Source organism: Lissotriton helveticus, chromosome 4_1 (genome assembly GCF_964261635.1).
Source record: "Lissotriton helveticus chromosome 4_1, aLisHel1.1, whole genome shotgun sequence".
NCBI lineage: Eukaryota > Metazoa > Chordata > Amphibia > Caudata > Salamandridae > Lissotriton > Lissotriton helveticus.
In genome coordinates, this window is record NC_136063.1 from 441,882,409 (window position 1) to 441,902,942 (window position 20,534).

At 42.8% G+C, this 20,534-nt stretch overlaps 1 protein-coding gene across 3 annotated transcripts in view; it reads right to left on the reverse strand.

The window, feature by feature from the left end:
• Positions 1–20,534, reverse strand: part of NDUFAF6 (NADH:ubiquinone oxidoreductase complex assembly factor 6) — an 86,674-nt gene that overhangs the window by 10,292 nt on the left and 55,848 nt on the right. For all 3 annotated transcript variants that reach the window (XM_078687012.1, XM_078687013.1, XM_078687014.1), the window contains 2 exons: positions 12,097–12,230; positions 2,325–2,426 (listed from right to left, as the gene is read on the reverse strand). In XM_078687012.1, the coding sequence (XP_078543138.1) occupies positions 2,325–2,426; positions 12,097–12,230 (236 nt within the window). The remainder of the gene's footprint in view (positions 1–2,324; positions 2,427–12,096; positions 12,231–20,534) is intronic.

The window sequence follows — 20,534 nt, forward strand, 5'->3', positions numbered from 1 at the left end:
GCGAGGGGAGCGTTATCTTTTTTATTTTCAAAAAGAAAAAAATCATGCTTTGGGGTTTTCTTTTTGAAAATGATAAAGGAAACAGTTTGGTGAAAGTCTCCGTAATGTTGACAGAGCCATGCACCAAACTGCGTAAAGCACTGACAGGAACCTCTGTGACGGCAGTTACTGCCAATGATTTAGAAATGACCACCAGCATGGGGGTAATTTCTAAATATGGCAGGCAGAATCTCTGTCATGGCAACAGAGTAATTTAAATTGTCGCCCTGGTGGAGAAACTGGCCTCCTGCCAATATATAAATCTGCCCCTATGCTGTGTTCTCCTCACCTCAATTGAGTCACAACAAATATTGTTTTGCAACTCCAGCTGGTTTGAAATTCCAGACAATGTGCATTTGATTTCAGACAGTTAAACAAACATATCCGGATAAACACATATGGCCAGATACTGCATTAATTACCAACAACAGCAGTAAACGTGTGAGTACACAGAGTACTTCAAGGGTGTGGTGCTCTTTAACTACACTGTTCTTGAGCCACGTCAATGGGATACAAGAATACCAGTGTGCCACAGGAATAACGCTTTATGTCTTACATCTGTCCCACGACTTGACCACAATCTGTGAGGCCTATTTCATTCCCTGCAGCCAGGCATGTGTAGAAAATCTGTGAACAGCTGTAGAATTCAAGAAGTTTAACATCTGGTCTTGTTCCTGCTTATATTAGGAGTAGATTTCCAACTTTGTGGGGATTCCCAAACAGTAACAGGAGTAATCCTGGAATATTACAACAGGTTTTACATGAGTTCTTTTACTCTGCAAAATGTACCCGTGTCTTTTTCAAGTCTGCGGGAAACCTGCATGAGTAAATCATCTCAAAATCTCAGTAGCAGAACTCAGAACGGGGACGTAATCCTGCAGTAATTACAATACTGTGCGCTGCGGCATCATGGTTTACGTGCTATTCTATTACCGCTGTAAATAATGGGAACCTCATAACAATGCCCTAAATGTATGTTTTTGTTGAATAACAAGGTAAACTTCCAGAAATACTCAAGCAAGCTCAGTATTCTTTACTTTGAGATGAAAGAACAAACAGGGCTGATGAAGTACAGATTACAGTTACAATTTTGAAGTATATAGATATATACATGCACACTTTAGCTTAACAGATAATTAGCTCACATAATGGATTTGATGGAAATGATGTACATAAACATAATCCTTATGCTTATGGAATAAATTAATGAAATAATCTAATACTGGGAAGATAGAGAAGAAAGATAACATGATGGAGAATCGCGTGTTATAAAGAGGCTGGAGGATGTGACCAATCACAATCCAACACAGACCTTCTCCTAACGGAAGTAAGTAGAGATCTCGCATTAGGTGGTCCCTCTGTCTACAGTGGCACAGTGGATGAAAAACGATCATGCTCCTAACGGGAACAGTCCATCCTAAACCTTGGTCATCCCCCCCCCTGCGGCCATCCACTTATTTAGTTAGGAAATTTAAGATTCACATCCCCCGACTCTCACTAAGCTAAACCCCCTACCTAAACCTACACACATAAGATGGAAGAACCAATTAAAAAAAAAAAAGAAACACTGGTAACGACTATTTTCTTGAGGACAAAAAAAGAAAACTGTTCGTAACAAGAGACAAGATAAAGGATAACTTCAAAACACAATGATTTGCTGTAAGAAAAATTCGAGAAACCACAGCAATGGAAATCGACCCAGCTAAGTCACTGTTGTGTTCATTAAATTATAATAAAAAATGATGAGTGAAAGAATCTGCGTAGTGATTTACAAACAAATAGTTCAAAACGACATTGTGGTGCAACATTTGGGCTCAATTATAAATTGAACTCAAATATACCAAACAGGACTTGGAAAAGTTAGGAGAAAACTATGAAATACAGTCATGGATAGATTTCAAAGATAAAGACAGAGAGAGTAATCACTGACCAAGACAAGGGCGAGACTGGAACTCAAGTTACCTTAAGGTTGACTACAAATGTCACTGGACCCTGAAAAAACCAGGCCGTCTATTACCGCTGGAGGGCATGCCAAACTTGTGACTTCATAAATACCCCTGCAGTAGAACTGCCCCTGTTATGTGCTGAAAACTAAGGGCGATAAATACCAACACAGTGATCTGTAAATGGAGTGTAAGACTGTAAATATTACTACCCACAAGGAAGAACTTTTACCAACATGACAAAAAGGAAAGAACACTAATCGTCACAAAAACAGCGTATGTGTATTCCATTGCACAATGTTAAATTGTTAATTAAAACAACAAAAAGGTTTCCCTCCTTACATGTTCCAGGTGAACGTGAGCTTGGCTGGCAAGGTCAAACGCAACATCCCTCACAGGTTTATCTTGACTTCCTCTGATAAAATCTTCCTGGGAGACACCGTGCTGATAGGGAAAAGAAAACAAAATCCCTATTTAGCAAACAAGCTTAATCTTGGATTACTAGTAACACCCTTTGTGTGTAACACTCCACGACGCAATTCTGATGTTTCTAAGCACTCTATGGAACAGATAATACTATTACCCAATTTGATGCAAGTCAATTTACAGACCTCGGAGGCCTGGAACGTGTGATTATTTAGATCACTGAATATAGCAGTAGCAAGAGCTGAACAGATGAAGCCAATTGGCCAGCTAGGGAGCTGATAGAAAGCAGGGTCATAAATATGGTTATAAATAAAGATTAGTGCAGACTATGAGATATGGGTAGAAGACTGGTGACAATGCCCTGAGAAGAGTCTTTGTGTTGAGTGTTCTCATAAACATTGGGATATTCAGGGGCACAGGAAGCCACACAACCCTTCTTAAACTACAACATTATATTAAGTGAATAAGTAATTAAAATATTCTTTGCCTTAGCTAACATATTCAAATGAAAATATTTCTGAAAGGATTGCAGAGGGCATCACCAAAGAAATAGTTATATTATTTGAGGCATGGTATAATCACTTTACATGCTTAAATAACACGTGTGTAAGCCTGTTGTAATAAAGGACTTTCACATGTCCATGTCTCACAATGTTTCAAACATTTATTTCAAATGAATCCTTCTAGGTAGAATGGAATGCCCTCGGTTTTCCACTTAATCAGTAGCTGAGCAGCTATGATTTTCTCATCCTTGCCCCACTGCATGTTTGGTAACAATATACGTGAGACAGCTACAGGGAGGTATGCTTGCACATTATTGAGAAAAGCATATTTATTTAATACTTTTAGGAACCAAAATATTATGTACTAACCACAGCATCAGACAGCTCTCATGGAGTGTTGAGGCAACAAATTGTGATTATTATACTAATGACCAATATTTATTAATATGATTAGCTAGTGGAGTACACACTTATCATTTGGCAGGGGCGTCTGAGGCTATTTTAATACCCTAATTGAGGTACATTTTTGCACTTACTCTTCACGTTTTTTTCAAATGTGACATTCCAAATCCTGTGGCAGAACGCGATAGGGCTACATGCTGGCGGTGCCTCTGGTGCCCCCAGCTAGGAGCGCTCTATTGACCAGCTCCCATATGACTTATGTATAGTTTGAGCCTTACACAGAAGTAATATAAAGAACATTTTGAAATGACCATTTTGAGGTAAATGTTAGAGCAAATGTTACCGACAAACCTGAGCCCATTTTCTCGTCAACATTGCTCTGGGGCAATGTCCACCTGGTTGACATTTGATAGTCTAATATCTTATTATTTACCTTATTGCGTGTAAGTAAATCACTAAATAACAGATCTAGCAATCCACAGAAGACAACTGATGCTGGCTAACCTTACAGAGGTAGAGGTAGATATATATATATATAGCCGAGAAAATTTGTCCCTAAATAGCTGCAGCGGAGGTAACCCACTAGAGGGCGTTAATTGGCAAAATGAGACCTCAAATCCCAGCGTGCATTTAAAAATGAACTGCCACCAAAAGAGGAGCACTGAAGCCCCCTATTACGGAAACACGCAGGGGAGATGCAGTAGCCATAAATCACCTCCGCTGACACGGCCTCTGAGGAGATGCAAACAGCGGCATCGAAACGTGTCAGGCCATGGACTTCAAAGGGATGTTAAGCTGCCTGCTTGGTTTAAATAGAGTTGTCACACCGTTCCGGAGTTATCACACTTGAAGGGATACGCGTGTAACCCTGTACTCCTCAAATGGGCAACCAAGTCTTTCCACAGGAATACAGTAATTTCAAATATTTTATTGTTAGGACATGTAGAGTACATGTCCTGTCTGTGTCATATGTGGCATCCCAGCCTTTAGGGCTCTGTAGGCCTGGCAGAGGGGTGACTTACACACATGTCCAGGGGTAGTTTTGGCTTTGCAATTGCTTTCAATGGCAAAGTCGGGCTAACAGTGCACAACTTCTCTACCAGTCTGCAGTGGTGGACTGGTTTTACTTGGGGAACCTCCAGGATGGCACAGACAGTGCTGCAGGCTCTGGGTTCCCCTATAACTTACATTCCCTGGGTACCAGGGTACAATTTACTAGGGACTTAGAGGTATGTTAGCCATTTCCAATTAGGTATACCCAATTCAACCTACACTTATATGGTCAAGGTACTGGCACTGAAGTCTGGTTAGCAAGCCTTAGTGCACTCTCAGAGTCGAAAAACCAGCATCACCAGGTGTAAAACTTGGCGTGACCATACAAAAAAAGGCATTTCCTTACATGGCCCCTTCCAAGACGAAAGGCGATGAGCAACTGAGCCATTTCCTGTTGATTCTCATCATCTGAGTGGAAATACCTGGAAAGGTAATCTACATTGGCATGGTGAGCCCAGGTCTGTGATCCACTGTGAAGTCCATCCCCTGTAGGGAAATGGAGCAACTTAACATGAGGGCTCTCTCCTTTCATCTGCATTAGCCATTTGAGGGGTCTGTGGTTGGTTTCAACTTTGAAGCGAGTCCCAAAATGGCAGGGTCTTAACTCCTTGCGGGACCAAACCACAGCAACGACATGCCAACGCTGCTCCCTAGGAAGGAGTCACCTGCTGATGAAGGCAGCTGGCTGAACCTGCCCCAAATCATTCACTTGTGACAACATTGCACCTATCCCTTGTTCAGAGGCATCTGCCTGGACAATAAACTCTTTGCTGGGGTCAGGGGTTTTCAAGACAGGTGATGAGTACAGTGCTTCCTGGAGTGTCAAAAGTCTTCTGACACTTTAGTCCAGATAACGTTTCTGGGCTGCTTTTTGGAGGTCAAGTCAGTTAATGGTGTCAGTATGGGGTCAAAACCCATTTACAAATCACCTGTATTATTCAGATGGCCTAAGGCGGCTCTGACCTGGGTCTTGGTCTTAGGAAGCTCCCAAGTCAGTAGGGTCTGGATCTTGGGTAGGAGAGGTTGTACATGGCTTCCACCAACATGGTGGCCCAGGTATACAACAAAGCTCTGTCCTATCTGGCACTTACTTGACAGTAAGTCCTACCTGCTCCCAGGTAGAGCTATACACAATTATATCGTTAAGATAAGCAGCACTGAAACTCTTCAATCCTGACAGTACTCAGAAGGTGGCAGGGGCATTCTTTAAAGCAAAGGGCATCACTTAGAACTGAAAGTGGTGTTCAGGTGTGGCGAAGGCAGACCTCTCCTTGGCTCCTGGAGTAAGGGCAATCCACCAATTACCTGATGTCAGGTCAAAGGTGTCAGATACTTATATGCCCCCAACTTATCAATGAGCTCGTCAGCTCTTCGGGTGGGGTGGGGTTCAGTCTTAGTGACTGCACTGAGGCCCTTATAGTCCACACAGAACCTCATCTCAGGTTTCCCCCTTTTGAGGTTGGGCTTGGGCACCAGTATCGTTGGGCTGACCATGGACTACTGGAGGCCTCAACATCCCCAGCTTCAGCATCTTGGTAACCTTGATTTGATTTGATTTGATTTTAGGATTTATAGAGCACACGAATACCCGAGGGAGTCTTGGCGCTTAGCCTTGACGATGGCATTAACCTGATGAGGCAACCTGTAAGATTTACTCTTGACAGGCAAGAAGTCACGGATGTCCACATCATGGGTACGCCATGTTGTCAGACCTGGGGTCATAGAAAACAGTCCAGCAAACTGTTTCAGCAAGTGATAGCAGTCCCATTGTTGCTGGTCTGTCAGTGTGGCGGAGAGAACTACTCCTTCCACACTTAAATTTTGGGCACCATAAGATAGGAGCTCTGGGGGAAGGTCAATCTCTTCTTCCTCGCCTCTGTTAACATCAACATGGTGATGTCTGCCCTTTCATGGTATAGCTTGAACCTGTTCACATGGATTATCCTGAGAGGGTTCCTGGGAGTACCCAAGTCCACCAAGTAGGTGACTTCCCCCTTCTTTTCTAAGATGAGGTAGGGTCCAGTCCACTTCTCCTGTAAGCATGATCATGACTTTTATGGTTTTATTTAATCTCTCAACTTACGGATAGAGCGGCCGACCTTTGAAGCTGGGGAACTGGGTTCGAGTCTCGGCAACGACGCTCAGCATCCTGTGATTGTGGGCAAATCACTTTATCTCCTCGTGCCTAATAAAAATGAATGTGTCCATCTGTAACAAAACTGGTGCTCATGTAAAGCTCTCTGATACCCGATGTTTCAGGTCTAGTTCCCACTATATAAAACTCAAAAAAAAAAAGAAAAGACTAAACTATTGTCTTGGGGGATGAAATGGGGTGATGAACTTGTACGTCACACCACATTCTTCCCACATTGCTTTCAGATAGGAGGACATGAAATTTGTGCCTATCTGAAATTACCTCCTTAGGGCACACAACCCTGGTGATGATTCCAAGAAGGGCTCTAGCCACTGCAAGGGCAGTAACTATCTTAAGTGGAATAGCCTTAGAATACCCAGTGGCCTGGCCCACTACCACTAGGATGAACCTGTTCCCTGAAGCTGTGGATGGGTCTAGGTCACCAATAATATCTATCCCCACCTTCTCAAAGGGCATCGCTACCAATGGTAGTAGTATGAGGGAAGCCTTTGACTTGCCACCTGACTTGCTAATGGCTTGGCCGGTCACAAGGGAGCAACAAAAATCCTCAACCTTGCCATACATCTCGGGCTAGTAGAAGTGGTTGACCAGCCTTTTTTATGTCCTGGTCTGCCACAGGTGCCAAGCCAATAGGATATCATGGGCCATCTTAAGGAAGAGGAGGAACTCCCTGTACAGTTGAGGGATTTAATGTGAACATAAGCAGTGCATGGTCAGGGCGCAAGTTATAGTTTGCTCAGTACATATATTAACTGATAAATTTCATAAATTTTTGGTTGTCAAACTTTAGTGGTTATCTTATTTCAAAACCTAATTAAAACGTCACTTTAATCTTTGTTTCTTTAATGAATTTCTAGTTTTTTTGTTCAATGTAAGCTAAGATCTTATAAAAATACCGAGCTACAACATCTCATTATCATTTGTTTTTTCAAACATTTCTTACGTTTAAGATGAGGAAACTTACCAGTGAAGTAAAGTTCTGCGATGTAAAAGACTGTAAAATGAACAGCTAAATTCCCTTCAAGACCAATATGCTTGTGATCGATAAACAGCCCTTCACACTTAAAGCCTCACAGTCTTTTGGTGTAAGATTATTAGGATCCAGATAGAGCAGCCAGGTGTCCTTGGGAAACAAGTCTAGCTGGCTAACCTCTTATGGAGACTATGCTTTTTCTACAGCAATGGCCAAACTGTTGAACTCTCCCTGTGAGCTAGTGGGCAAAAATCTCTAAGCTGTCACTGTCATCCAAACTTAGTCCTATCAGAACTATTAGTTACCTATATCGACAGTCCTGAAAACATAATGAGCTATAATTTGCAGAAGTTGATCTTACTTTTGCTGACCATTTATCAGCAACATTAGAGATTTCCCACTCTATCATTATACATAATCACCAGAATCTTTATAAAGAGAAAGAAAATATTTTGCCTACCGCTCTTCAAAAGGGTGATAAAAGGTTTGAGTAGTTGTTCGCACTCCATAGTACTGTTATGCTTGTAAAGGATAGCAATATTGAGCTAATGGAGCCATGGGGGCCAAACGTTATGCCTTAGTGGAACTGGTGCAAAGTCCGTCAAGTGAGATAATAAATCTTTGAAAGGTCAGCTTGATCTCGCAAGACTGGCACTTGTGTGATCAAGTCAGGTGAATGTCAAATAAGGATCCCCTATGCCAGTTACTGCACCCTTTACAACACCTTCATCCAGTCTTACTGCTGCCATTTTTATGATTTTATGATACTAAGAAAGTGGCAGACAGGGAAACCTTTATTAAGAAGTTTATAGAGAATATAAAGCAGCATCAATGTTTCAGCTTACTATATTTTATAACTGTATCTCCCATTAACTGCAATTGCTAATCTGCAGTATGAATGAAGATACAGATTTTCTTTTTCATTTAACAAGCAGACACAGTCAACAACATTATGGCTTTGTTGACACATCCAACATGTATAAATACATTTAAAATGGGCTAACAAGCATTCATTATAGATCCAATTATTTAAATTTAGTTTTAACGCTATAGCTACAATGCTCATTTTGTTTCAGAGGACATAAAAAAACAAAAGTACGGTCTGCTAAAAAGACGGTCAGCTCTGTGCCATGTCAGACATTTACAAACAGCAGGAAAAAGAGAACATTTTGTTTCTGCAACCAAACAGCAGCAGTTTTAGCAGCTAAACAAAACTGTGAAAAGGGGAAGGACATACTGAGCCACATGTGGGGATGTTTAGGTTGAGTGTGAAAGTTTGTTACGGAGTCTCCTCCTTTTAATAAACAAGAGCCATAATGTACAAAGATTCCTAATAAGAAACCATAAATTTCATGAAATACCAATATGTGAATTGTGATTTATTAGGAATCACCAGTCAAATCCTTGTGATTTATTATGAATCTACTAGAATAGATTACGTAGAAGAGGGTGCAATTTGCACACTGACTTCTACTGAAGTCATTGATACTTTATGAATGAACCTTTATATTACAAGGTGGGTTCATATAATTCCAATTCGTAGTGGGACACAAATTCAATCTTCTTCACTAATATGCATGAGGTAGGTCGCGAATTGAGACCCGCTGGTGTCAGCAGCCCACCATGTCTATGATTGTTTTTAAGTAAAGCAATCTTTTTTTCTTAAATGCCTCCCGTTTTCCCAAAAGGAAAACAGGATGCATTTAAAAAAAGAAAATTAATAATTGTACTTTCGTTGCGTCTCGAGACCTCTAGTAGGTGAAAAACAGGGAAATCAAGCTGACCTGGAATCGCACACGCTCGTGTGTGTGCGTTTCCTTTTCAGCTACCCCATTGGTCTTAGCGTGCGTCTTTTAATGAAAGACTGCACGCTATTGGCCACAGGTGGGCGCATTGCTCCACCCACGGCCTATTGGCATCTATTACACGCTTGGTGCACGTAATAGACACCAATAGGCCGTCATATGGTTTCAATTATCGTCCAACACACGGGCGCGATAATTGAAACACATGGCTCGCAATGGCGCGCGCTTCTTCTTCTTTATTTTTGGATCCATTTGACACGGAAACAACAAAAGCAGTTTCTTTTCCTTGTGAAACGGAGGGCTGCATATCTCGTGTTGTGCAAGAAGGCACAAGTTCTTGTTTAAATCTCTCTTCATGTTTGCCCCGTTGGATAAATCTTCATGACATTTCCCAAAAGGATGCACATAATTAAGATTGTTTTGGCACATTTTATGAACTTTAATCCGGGCAGCAGTGCACGCACAGGTCGCGAGACCTCTGGTAGGTGAAAAACGGGGGAAATCAAGCGGACCTGGAATCGCACACGCTCGCGCATGTGCGTTTCCTTTTCAGCTACCCCATTGGCTCTAGCGTGCGTCTTTTAATGAAAGACTGCACGCTATTGGCCAAAGCCGGGCGCATTGCTCTGCCCACAGCCTATTGGTGTCTATTACGCACTTGGTGCGCGTAATAGACACCAAAAGGCCGTCACGTGGTTTCAATTAACGTGCCCACACACGGGCGCGATAATTGAAACACATAGCTCGCAATATGTCACGCTTGCGCTTCTTCTTTATTTTTAGATCCATTGGACACGGTAGCAACAAAAGCGGTTTCTTTTCCTTGCGAAACGCAGGGCTGCATATCTTGTTTTGTGCAAGAAGGCACAAGTTCTTGTTTAATTCTCTCTCTTTATTTTTGCCCCGTTGGATAAATCTTCATGACATTTCCCAAAAGGATGCACATAATTAAGATTGTTTTTGGCACATTTTATGAACTTTAATCCGGGCATGGGTGGAGCGATTATTTATAGAGGATATCCCTAATTTTGTATTTCCCATTCATAGTCCCTTAAGACATTTCCCAAGTGCACAGCAAAAACTGTTGAAAGGATTTAAAACAATCTTATAATGGTTAGGTTTGGGACAACTTGAAATCCTTTCGTGGTTTGGTGGAAATCTTTACGATGATTGCTTTAACTATATGTGAATCTGTTGATGAACTGCTTACAAGAGCAAATCACTTTAGCTCTGGCGGCCAAAATGCAGTACAAAAACTGCTTCTCTCAAGGTATGGGGCCCTCTAATGTGAAAATATATGGTGGTGCCTTGTGGGTCAAAGTGAACACCTCTGTAGCAGCGGTCTTCTTTCCCTGGTTCGCAAACATGTATTCGTTTTTTTATTTTAATGATCTTTATTCAAGTTTCACTGTAAACAATTTACAATGGTAATAATCATCAGTTACTTTGCAACTTTAGTCAATAAACTGCAATAAGATTACATAAACAGTCCCCAACTAACCTCCACCCCCCTGCTCTGGTACATAGCTTCATAGACAATTTAGAGAATCATAGCTATGCAAGGGTAAATCAGTCATTGACATCAAAGTTCATTTCCATAGCGGACCCAGTACCCATCCCTACCATCACACAGAGTGGTCCCCAAGAGACATCTTTTGGGGGTTCTTTCAGGTCAGACAACATGGCCACCCACAACCTTAAATCATCTTCCAGTTTTTCATCTTTACAATGTTTCATCCGGATTCCCTCAGCAGTTGCCCACTCGAAGACATCACTCAGCAGCACCACCACAGCACAACCTAAGCATCACTCAGCAGCACCTGAGCACCATCTCAGCCCCAGCTCAGCACCAGTACTGCACCATCTGAGCACCAGTACTGCACCATCTGAGCACCAGCACAGCACCACCTCCGCATCAGTGCAGCACCACCTCACTACCAGCACTGTTTATGTCCCCTCCCAATAACAAAAAAAGCATTTACAATGCAATAGGTCTCGTAGTATTAAAGTTTGAGCTATTGGCATTGCTAAAGAATGCAACACCAATAGCTCAAACTTTAATAATGCGAGACCTATTGCATTGTTAATGCTTGTTTTTTTTGTATAAGCAGACAGTGGGCCACTGCCTATTCCTAAAGAAATGTTTTTGTTGCAATTCACTTAGTGGAAGGGGTACCTTCCGGTTTGTGAATGGGTACCACCAATTTGGATTTGGTACTAAAATAATGTTTTGTGACCGGAATTTGGTTGCAAAACATTAATACATAAATTAAGGAATCAGTATTTGGAAAGGACACCCTTTTGATGCCCCTTCCAAATACAGATTTTGGATTTTGTCAGAAACCCAAATTTCGATTCAGTAACGTGTTACTGAATCACAATTGGGGTTTTGTACTTTAAGAAAAAGCCATTTTGTGGTTGCAAAGGCTCAAATGTGACCTTTACAATCATAAAATCGCTTAGTCCATCAGGTCCAAAGACCCTTAATATATACTCACATTCATGCCTTTACCAACCACATGATTACGTTTGGTTTCATAGAGACAGATTCATAGTTGGTAGGCAATTCTTCCAAACCACGCAGCAGTTCAAGCACTCTAAACATACACTACTACTCAGGTCTAGTTAAGGAAAATCATCCCTGGTCTCTTCCAAATTTCACACCCAACAATAGAACAATGGGGCTACGTCCTAGCTAGACAACATGAGACCATGTTTGCATGCAGCTGTTTGACATTAGAGAAAACACATCTACGAATATCTTCTGACTCATTGGGCATGCAGTAAATATTCTTACCATCATACAAATATCCATTGGCAGAAATACTTTACGTCTGCTGCTGTGGTACGGAACTGCTCTTAAACAAGTTATTATTCCATGAGCTTTTCCAATGTGGCTGGCTGCATGGTCTGCATGGACATCCTTTACTCCTGTGTTAAAGAGAAACAAAGAGACACAAGATAGGACTTGGGTATTCGCAGTACTACGGAAAAATAACTTAGTTGCAACCATGATTGGCCGGCATTGGTATTCTGTTTTTTCTCACACATTTGGTAACATAGTAAAAGTCTTCACTTTCTCACCTAAGATGGTCGGAAGTACTGGAAAGCACAACCAATAGTTGTGTGCTCCATGGCACTGATGCGAAGACTCCACCATGAAGCAATCTACACAGATGTGTTATCATATCAATCACCTTTAGAACAATACTGCATTCATAAGAACAAAATGTTTTTTCCCCCAAAAGGGCCAATATGTTGACCCACCATGACCTTCAACTGTCAGATTTACAATTCTAACTCCAGTGACGCCAACTGTAGCTCTAACGTCATAACAAAGTCAAGGCCAGGCGCCTGCCAAGATTAGCGACGTGAGAGTATGTGAACATGTCGCCTGAGACCCACAATGAAGAGCAACCTAGACTCAGATATTTTTTTCTGCCATTGGGGGTTCGACCAGTTTGCTCGTGCTGTGAAGCTAGTGCCTTGAATTCATATCAAGGACAGGTATTCAAATTAAAGCATCGGACATCAAAGGACAGCATCCAGTGCTGAAAACACTGGTTACCACTTCAACATTAATGCATGCACCCTGGGTTGATAACTCGTTTGAGAAAGACTCCAGGAGGTGTAAAGACTGGAAAGCATACCACTGTGCCCTTCAGGCAGTACCTGGTTCCCTTACACTGGCTTGCACAATGTGTTTTCTTTGCCTTCAAAGGGGTCACAACTGACTTGCATTTTAGTGCAAGAATACAAAGTAAAAGAAAGGGCAAATGGTCGGCACATGAAGCCCTGCTGGAATCCAATGAATCTAATGCTTCTCTCCAGTCTCAAGGGGCATTTCAAGAGAATTTAGAGGGCACCAAAATGGAAAGTGTGGGGAAGAAGATAGACCCTTCTCTGTTATTTAAATGGATGAGATTGAAAGGTGGCGGTTGCCTCTATCTGAGGCAGACTAATTCAGGAGAACAATGGACTACCAGCACTCATACTCAAGACACAAATCAGGAACCATCAATCCCAGGAAAGAGCATCACCATTAGCAAGTAAATATGCTTTGAAATTTGAAAGGTACAAGACAGCATAGGAATCCGTGCTACCTTGCACATTGTAGACAATGCCTTTTTGGCCACAGATAAGACGAACCCTGTCTCTGGATACTGCTGGACCGCTCATCTGCCTTCAACACAGTCAACCATCCTACCTTCCTACCTACCCACCAGTCTCAAATGAGATTCCCCAGCAATGTCCATCATTGATGCTCCTCCTACCTTTCCAATCCAAACCAGTGTGCTCACATGGGCACCTCCAGGACCGCTATACTCTGTGGTATACCCCAGGGTTCCATTTGGTCTCCTGTCATCTTCAACCTTTGAATGGAGTCTTTTTGTGCTCTATTCTCAGATAACAGCATCAAGATTCACCACTATACTAATGATACATAACTCTAATTGAAAGTCTCTTTGCCTATCCAACACCTCATACACTACTTGCACATCATTCAGACCTGGAGGTCCAGCACATTCCAGGACCTCCAGACAGAATTCCTGTTACTTACCAAGAACCACAAAAATAGATACAATACAAACCTGGCTCAATGACATGAACGCAGATGACTTTCAACCCCAAATCTCGCTGAATGCCAAGTCACTTGAATTCACCCTGTACAACAACATCACCCTCAAGGAATACATTGCCGGAAAAAAAAACAAAGACCACCTAGTACCAGCTCTCTATTCTAAATAAACCCGAACAATTTCTTCCAGGACTTTAGAACTTCTGTTCAAGCCTTGTATTTTTGCATCTGGATGGACGTAGTGCCTTACTCCGCGGCCTTCCTGACTCCACACTGGCTACTCTTAGGGGCATCATACACATCACTGCACATCTCATCCAGGGCCTGAAGAAATATGATCATACCTTCTCCATCTTGATGGAAATCCATTGACTCTCCTTGCTGCCCGCATCATCTTCAAAACCAGCTGCACCATTTACAAAGTTATTAATCATGGCATATCTGTTTATATGACAACAAGCTCACCAGGTCTGGTGGTTCTTGGAACACCCGCAGCAAGGACACCATCAGGGTGCAGAACACGATGTGAAAAAAAGAAAAAAAACAAGACAACAGGCCTTTTCCATCTAGGCACCCAGGATCTGGAACAACAATCCTGTATCAATCGCACCCGCCCCATGCTGCTCCAATATAGAAAAAAGAAGAAGACCCACCTCTTTAAATAATGCTACTTCACAATGCATTAACTGTCAACACTATAGCTTCATTTCCTATTACTCACTGACTGTATGTCTGTCATTGACCTTGTACAACACTCTGCTGCCTTTTGTCTAGGTCCTCTTCTCAGGACGGGGCGCTCTGGTGCATAGGGTCTTTGGGGTGTCTGGATTCTCCGTCCGACAATACTTGCGATTGAGAGGGCCTGCCAACAGAGACTGCAGACGACGTTGTGGAATTCACAAGGGGTAACTTCACAGTGAAGCCTTGAAGGCTTAGAACCACGCAGACACCGATGGTCAACTTCGAAATGGACTTGGGGGCTCGGGTGCAGTGGTGCTTGGTGGCCCTGGGGTTTGGCAGGGTCGGAGTTCTCTTGGTCCTTCTTGTGCTGTCTGCATGGGACAGTTGCGATGTCCCTTTGGAGGTCATGGTTCCTGGGCAAATGCGGACCGGTCTCCTGGGTTTTGAAGACTCAGCAGCTGCAGGACTAGTCGACTTTTGATGCAATATGCAACGTCAGGACGCAGGCCGGCATTGGTTGGTGCCAAATCAGTTACTGGGTCTTCTGTTCTTGCTGTGCAACTCCTCTCGTTCATCTTCTTTCTTCAATTCGTCAAGATCTCATTTTCTGGTGCAAGGGGCACCCTTAAATACTCAATTTAGGGGTATTAGGGGAGTGTAGGGTAGAGGCTAATAGGGTTACTGATCCTTGGGGTCACTAAGCCCCCTATATGACCATTTTGTATTGGAAGTAGGCATAACACTGACCCAGAATTTCTACGTATGCCATCACAAAGATGGCTACTTCTGAAAAATTGTGCCCACCTCAGTTTAGCTCACCTTAGGGCTGGTATTAGCCTGGGGGTGGCATGCCTACCTGACTAGCTAATTTTCCCACCTCTCCAGGAGCCAAAGGGGCTCTGGATAAAGGGGTCGGCCTCCTCTCCTGTGAGGGGAGCCAGATTTGCATTTCAAAGGCAGCAGCTCTTTGAACCCTCTTCCCAGGCTTTTGTTCTGGGTCTCCTGAGAGCAGAAGGCTGTCACCCTAGGAGGTCAGAGCAGTATCTCAGGTGACAGCCTGGCAGAAACCAGTCAGGAATCACATCAGAGGTTGGGAAGTTTTCAGGGGGAACTGCTAAGGTGCTCTCTGGGTGCATGTATTGGTAAATCCATCACTGGAATCAGTGTGGTTTATCAATAGGAGATGTGTGATCCCAAGCATCCCTATAATTTAGTGAAGCCATCATGTAGCTGGGGAACTCACTTTCACCACTGTCCACCACATGTTTTAAAATGGCTTCCCTAGTCACTTGTACTGGCAGTACTAAGACTAACCAGCACAGGGGCATGCAGTTATGCCCCCACATGTAATGTTAAGCACCCTGCCGTAGGGCTGTCAGGCCTCCTGTAGGGGTGGCTTACAAATATCGCATGCAGTGTTTGGCATGTCGTGTTTTCACTTTTGTCTGCAACAAAACACACAATGCATCTGCTTCATGAGGGGTCCCTTAGGGTGGCACAATGTGTGCTGCTGCCCTAGACCCTCTTCGGTACCTCAGGCCCCAGGTACCGGGGGTACCATTTCCTAGGGGCTTAGAGGGTGCTAAATATTTTGCCAATTGGGGGAAACAATTGTACAGTTTTGGGAAAGAGCGTTGGCACTGGGGACCTAGGTAGCAGGAACCCAGGGCACTTTCAGTCCGAATCATATCAGTTAACAGGCAAAAACTAGGGTTGACCATGTCAAAAAGGGCTTCTTTCCTACACCATTAAATAACGTTCCGTGTATCAACAAACAGTTTTCCAGCATGGGGTAAGTATGCCGAGACAGCAGAAGGTAGATTTTCTGGTTGCGACTTTGTAAATCAGCTAGAGAAGTAATCACTATCATTTTAAAAACTGTTTTCAAAACTACCCCTAAGAAGTCTAAGATTTGATGAGGACTCAGATTACCACTTCAAAGGTAAAAAAAAAGTTCAAGACCAAGCCATAGGATCCCATCTACACTAGGGTTCAGTGAGTCAAATAATCTTTATTGCTTAAGAGTGCCTTCCTTAACCTGAAGCTCCTCAAAAAAATAAAACCCTTCATCCCGCCTAACGACATTAAACAAGCTACTCAATCCCTGGTGATGTCCAGACTAGACTATGGGAATGCCTCCCTCACAGGTACAGCTAAATCCCACCTCAGATCAACTCTCAACGCAGCAGCCAGAATGATCACCGGAATAAATAAGTTTGATCATATCTCGCCCGCACTCAGAGAGCTAAAATGGCTCCCAATTGAAATGCGTTCCAATTTCAGAACGGCTTGCCTCACGCACAAAGCCCTACACACAGGGAAACCCACCTACCTGGCCGCCAAACTCAAGAAGGCCGGTCAGACAGGAAGCCTCAGAAGTGCCAACACTCTACTCCTCCTCCTGCCAAAAATCCAGAAACAAAAAAATGCTTCTCGATCCTTCTCTGGAAATGCCCACAAAATCTGGAACTTCTACCCAGTCCACATCAGGACTACCCCATGCTTTCCACAATTCAAAAGCAACTCAAAGACCTCTTCCTCAACCGTTCTCTCCCAAATGGATAGCTGCTGCAGAATCTCTTAAGCCTGGACAGTGCAGGACAGACACTGCCTCACTAAGACTTCTACCTCATCTCCTCCTTCCTCTTCCCCCCTCTCCATCGGAGATTCGGCTCCAGTCAATATGCTCAATACGGATTCCCTATGTCTTCCCTTCCTGTAATGCCGCTCAGTGCACCGAGACCGTCAATAGCGCCATGAATAAATATGTGTACGATTGCTAAACTGTGTGTTTTAACCCTTGCTGTGAAGCGCTCCAATACCTTCGGGTCTGGCTAGCGCTATATAAAACTCTTCAATACATAAATAAATAAATAAAAGCAGACAATAAAAGCACTACAATCATAAAAAAACATCAAGTTTATAAACAACTTAAAAACAGTATCCTAAAAGAATCAACAGCCCCATGTAAAAAACAGCCAAGGTTCAATAAACAGGATACATTACAGATACATTACAGTGCCCCATATATCCGTTTCCAATTCTCAGGGCACATCAAACAATATTTGCCAAACTTTTGACACAAAAATCTAGATTACATAATTTTGGAAGTAAAATAAATGCCTCTCTATGGGATATGATCTTGCACAGAAGTAAAATTGGTGCAGAAAATGCTTCCAGGGGTAGGAATATAAATTAGAAAAGAGAGTAAAGTGCAGAGTTCTTTGCTTGGAGGTGTTTTCACAAGAGCAGCTTGGCAAAGTTGTACCCCAATCAACATCCCTGGGAAAAGCCACTAATAAAAGTATTGAATTCAAGGAGAACCTTGTAAAACAAAATCCACAATTCATGTTAAAAGTTGATGTCAACTGAAATTTACATCCCAACGATGTTTTAATTAGTTTCTAGTTGCCGCTACTACAGTTTATCAAAATTTGCCTGGATAAGGCTATCCTGCCTTTCCCTGAATGCATCTTTCACCTAAGACATAACATTTTGCTTTATAGTTCTCGAATTAAAAAAAAACTCTCGGAAACCTAGGTCTATAAAACCCTCTTTAGTATAATTAATCCAAGGGATCACCAGCGAATGATCCCGGGACAGACAATCTCACAACATATCTTTTGAGAGATAAGATCCAGTTTTTCCCCAGATTCTAATCCAAACTAACAGGGGTTCCAGCTTGATCTTATCCTCCACAGGAGACAGACCCACCTTGAAGGAACACATAAATTAGGTTGTGGATTGGGGAGACTACCAGGAGTCTTCGTAAGAATGTATTTCCAACCCTCTGTCGTGCAACCGCACACTTGTGTCTCCAAACACGTGCTCCATATAAAGCTACAGCAACACACCTACTTTTATAAATATTGATCATTTCATGCACTAGCTTATGCCCTAACCAGCATCACCAATAGTGAAAACCAACTCCACAGCTCTTTGGCATGGAGTCACCTTGTTAGTAAAAAGGCTATGCCAGTTTAAATTGGGATCCAAAGAAATCCCAAGATAATTAAAAGTCTTGACCCTAAGGAGCCACCTAGTTGGAATACTCTGGCTTTAATGTTTTTTTGTCCAATATTCATAGTAATAGTGTAATAACTCGAAGGTAAAAGCAATTACTTTAAAGGATAAGCTTTATTGTGTTCCCACATGAAGGTCCGACATGCAAGCCGGATGGGCGTAAAATGGCTGGCACCAACTGACCAGCCTAACTGTCAAAATGACGTACATCAGCAAATGAGCAGCGCGAGGCAAAGGCTAATAGAGCCCACGCACTAAGGGCGCGCGGTGGGCGAGAATACTACATATATCTCCTTTACTCAGAGAGAAAGGAGAACAAAGCGGAACGGGAAAAAGAAGAGAGACAGGAAGAAGGGACGAGGAGAGGAGAGAAATAGAATGAAAAAGGAGGGAACAAAAGTAACTAACGCCGGTACCTGACCGGAATCCTGACCCCCCTTTTGCTCCTCCTCAACACCGAGGGTGAATGGCATGGATCATGAACACTGCGATCTCTGGGAACAGAGTTGTGTGGCACATCAAATACATCAGTGGAATTTTGCATTCCATCCACAACATTTTTAAGTTTTACAACTTTGTTCAAATTCCACAAGTTTTGTCCATTGACACGAAATGCACTGCCACACACTTTGTCTACAACTACAGGTTTACTGAACTTTGATTCTCCCTTTTTGACAAAACCTTGTTTCTTTATTTTCCCCCAGTCACCTACAGCAATCTCCCTACTTGTGACCCGCTTTCTGTCGTCAACGTATTCTTTCTGCTTGGACTGGACCCTTTCAACCTTAGATCTGACCCTTTCATCTAGTTCTTGTGGATTAGTGTTGGATCTAAACCATTTAGACATCCATGCAGGTCTAAACTCTGTACATGGCTTCCGGCCTCTCAGAAGTTTAAAGGGAGATACTCCTGTAGATGAATGAGGGGTGGTCCTGTAGAACCACAACATTGTTCTTACACTCGGGGAAACAGCTTTGTTGTGTTCAATGGCCCATTTGACACAATCACCTATTACTCTATTGAGCCTCTCGACCAAACCATTGGTTTGAGGATGGTAAAGAGAGCTTTTCAGATGGGCAATTGCTGATTCTTTAAGAAACTCTTCCACTTCAGCAGACACAAACTGCACCCAGTTGTCGGAAATGATGGATAAGGGGACCCCTCTCTCATGAAGACTTCTTTAATGAAGTCCACAATCTCTTTTGAGTCGACTTGGGATACAAACTGAACTTCAGGCCACTTAGTGTAATAATTCATCATCACTATGGCAAACTTACATTGATGAGGTAAAGAATGAAAAGGTCCTAAAACATCAATACCTAGTTTCTCCCACGGAGCTTCAGGGAGAGGTATGGGAGTGAGTGGGGGATTACTTGTGCGAAGACTTTTGTCGCTGCTGGCACAAATGGTACACTCCTGCACCATAGCATCAATGTCCTTATCCATCTGTGGCCACCAAAAGTATTCTCTAACCCTACGTTTGGTAAGAGTGGCTCCCAAGTGTCCCTCGTGAGCTTTTTCAAGTAAGGTGGTTCTAACGCTTTCTGGAGGTATTAGCTTGTCTAGCCTGAATACTAGACCATCCTCTATAGGAAGCTCTTCACATATTTTCACGAAAGGTTGTAAGGCCACATTCACATTCCTTTCCCTTGGCCAACCCTGGATTGTGTACTTCTTCACATCTTTTAACACTTCGTCTCTTGTCATAGCGGCGCTCCAACTTTCTTGCATCACCGAACATACATTCATTAACTCAACGCTGGCTAGAATGCAATCCTCTTTCTCATCATAATCAATGTCATCATCACACAGATTAGCATGACTGGAGGTTGCAGGCCAGCATGACAGAGCATCCGCCCTCACATTTGTGCCCCCAGCGATGTGAGTTACCTCAAAATTGAATTGTAAAAGTTTTGATGCAAGCCGGGCTATGCGAGGTGTAGCATTACGAT